Source organism: Atta colombica, unplaced genomic scaffold (genome assembly GCF_001594045.1).
Source record: "Atta colombica isolate Treedump-2 unplaced genomic scaffold, Acol1.0 scaffold1, whole genome shotgun sequence".
Taxonomy (NCBI): Eukaryota; Metazoa; Arthropoda; class Insecta; order Hymenoptera; family Formicidae; genus Atta; species Atta colombica.
In genome coordinates, this window is record NW_017259183.1 from 2,100,812 (window position 1) to 2,103,832 (window position 3,021).

Here is a 3,021-nt window from a genome sequence, read left to right on the forward strand (position 1 = left end):
AACACAAAATTAATCAATGAAAAAATTTAATTCTAATTAGCGATGTTACTTTATATATCAAAAACTCATTTAAATGCTAAACTCATATATATAGCTTACATCGGAATTCAGGAACACAGAATCTTAATTACAATTTTATATATCGTGTAGTACAACAAACATTAAAAAAATTAAAATGCACATATACATGCATATTGCAAAATGCATATTAAAAAATACACAGCAGATAAAATTATAAATAGCATTATATTTCGAATTCCGCCGCAAATTGTAGATCGTCTAAACCGAGTTTAAGCATTAAAATAAAAAGCATACAGTGTATGTGTGCGAGAAAGAGAGAGAAAGAGAGAGAGAGAAGTAGGGGGGAGGGGAGATTGGCAAAGCAGATTCCGAATACATTGTGCACGCAGCCTTAACTCGCGGCGCATCGTTCTCGCTCCCCGGTGCTCCCCGACGGGACCCGGGTCCGTCTGCGAGATCTCTATCTCGCTTCACGGAGAGGTTTCGCTACTCGCTCCGCGTGCCCCGACTCTCATTGAGAGTCAGTCAGTCAGTCAGTCAGTCCACCGGAGCGACGCGGTTCGCGCGCATCGTTACACATCGCCGCTTGCGCCGTTCGCAAGCGAGAGAGGAAAGTTCGCGCGCCTCTCTCATTCCTTTTTTCATCCCTTTTTCACCCGCTTTCTTTCTCTCCTTCTCGCTCTTTCTCTTTCTGTTTTACCGATCGAGGGGGTAGACAACCGTGCGTTGAAATCACCGCGGGATCACCGGTATCTCCGCCGCGCGATCGTGTCCCGTGCGCGCGCTCCGTGAAATCTCAAATCCTCCGATTTCACGCGTCGGATCGCCAACGGCACGCCGCACGCACGCCGGCACGTTGAATTATATAGGAAGGCCGAGGCGGCCAGGAACGTTTTACGTTGCTCGTTAACTGCCAGTGCACGCACGGCGGTTGCCGGGGAAGGTCGAAGGGACGGGCTTCCTCACACCGGTGTGCGTGTAACACCTGGTAGCGGCGACGGCGACGACGACGACGACGAGGAGGACGAGGAGGACGACAACGACGACGACGACAGCGGCTGCGGCGACGGTACTGACCGGGACGTCGCGGTCGCGGGCAATTATGCGATCGGCTGCGGCCGTCCTGGCCGCGGCGGCGATGTTGGCCCTGGCCCTTCTCCTGGACGTCGCCGGCGTGGCCCTTGCCCGGCACCAACATCGCTCTGGGAATTCCGGCCACAAACCGTCCGGTGACATCTCCCTCTGGATCGATCAGCAGCAAATTAAGATGTTCAGCGGTACAGTTCACAGATGTTGAGTCTCAAAATCCTCTCGGAAGTCGGATTTCTTATTTTCTTCCCCCTCTAGCTTCATATATGACCCCCTTTCTTCGTATTATCGCTGCTCCAGCGATTCTCCATTTGAGACATTACCTTTGATACGTTGCTATGATGCAAAAAATGTCGTTAAATAAGTAAAAATGAGAGAAATCCGATTACTATTCACGATATCATGGGTTACGTTCATAATTAGAAATTAGTAAACATTAATGTAAAACTGAAACTATTTTTGGCTAATGCAGGGCTTGCAATGGAAATATACGCGATTGCGGAAGGCCGAGTACTCGCTTATCTTTTAGATCCGGAGTTTGAGAATAAACTGCCGATTATCCCAAGCGAGGTGTCGCACGTGAATTTCACGTGGAAGTCAGGAGTAAAAAAATACTATTACAATTTTTTTCGTTTAAAGTCGTACGACGAGAGCATCTTGAAAACTCCATCGATCACGATCAAAAAGCAAGGACGAGTGCCTAAGAGACCGAAAGGTAAATATGTCAATATCTCAAATATATCGTTCCCTTACGTCAAAAGTGACACAACTAAAAAAAAAACGTAATTTCGAGTTGTTACCATCTTGGTGAAAAGAATAAAAATCAGAATGTAAGTCGAATATAAGGGGAATATAACAGAAGCGTAAACGAAGCTAGGAAACGAAAATTGAAATAACGAAATATAGAAAAAGCATACACGTCTTTTCTCCGTTATTTCAATTTTTGTCTCCTAGAAATTTCATTTACTCTTTTATTACTGTCCCCTTTTTATTCGAATTACTCTCCGATTTTTGCCAGAGTATGAATAGATATTTTAGCGCCGAGACACTATCATGCCTCCAGATAAGTTAGGTAAACGTTTCCTATCAATCAAAACTCGCAAATTCTCACTACTGCGCATTTGCGCACATTAAAGCCATTGTAGCGACTTAATCTGATTGTGAGTGTAAAAATAGAATATTTCGAATTATAAAATACATAAAAATTAAATGAGTAGATAGGTAAAAAAACGAGCAGAGGAAAGATTTTAAACTAGTGTATTATCTCATATTTATTCACAATTAACTAGTATTCGATGTCATTAAAAAAATCTATCTACTCATTTAATTTTTGTATTTGTAATATCGAGCGAATTACTTGTTTTCTTATTTTATATATAAATATTTTATCTAACAGCAAATATTTTATCTAACAGCAAAATAAAGTATATTGAGGAGTATATTTCACGATTTCTGTATTTATAATACACATATTTTTATGTCAATCTGGTTATGATAGCTGTGATCTGAATACATTAGTCGAATTCGCTTAATTTAATTTCATAAAAAATCGTCAAATGATTATAATTAAAAAAAGATGAATTTTTAAGGGTTGTGAAATGAAAATAACAAAAATGATGACATTTGATCACATTAACAATGTATTCTTTTTGCTGAATAATCAATAATTTTCTCTTAAACTGAATGAAAAATAGATTTTCCCTTTTTTGGGAAGCTTAATCTTTTAAGTTGTGTCACTTTTAAAATAAAGGCGTAATATCTAAACTACTTAATTAATGTATGAAGAAGCTAATTATGTTCTATAAAATAAACTCGCATTTTTATGAGAACTCGTGATTTAAAAAACATTTATATATATATATATATATCTATCACTACCTATCACTTAGCCAAAATTCATAATAAACATAT

At 39.8% G+C, this 3,021-nt stretch overlaps 1 protein-coding gene across 1 annotated transcript in view; it reads left to right on the forward strand.

Moving 5' to 3' along the window:
• The first annotated feature begins 518 nt into the window (after positions 1–518).
• Positions 519–3,021, forward strand: part of LOC108694333 (protein shifted-like) — an 11,246-nt gene continuing 8,743 nt past the window's right edge. Inside the window, exons 1-2 of the mRNA XM_018203759.1 lie at positions 519–1,298; positions 1,583–1,825. Coding sequence (XP_018059248.1) covers positions 1,124–1,298; positions 1,583–1,825 — 418 coding nt within the window. The 5' untranslated portion in view covers positions 519–1,123. The remainder of the gene's footprint in view (positions 1,299–1,582; positions 1,826–3,021) is intronic.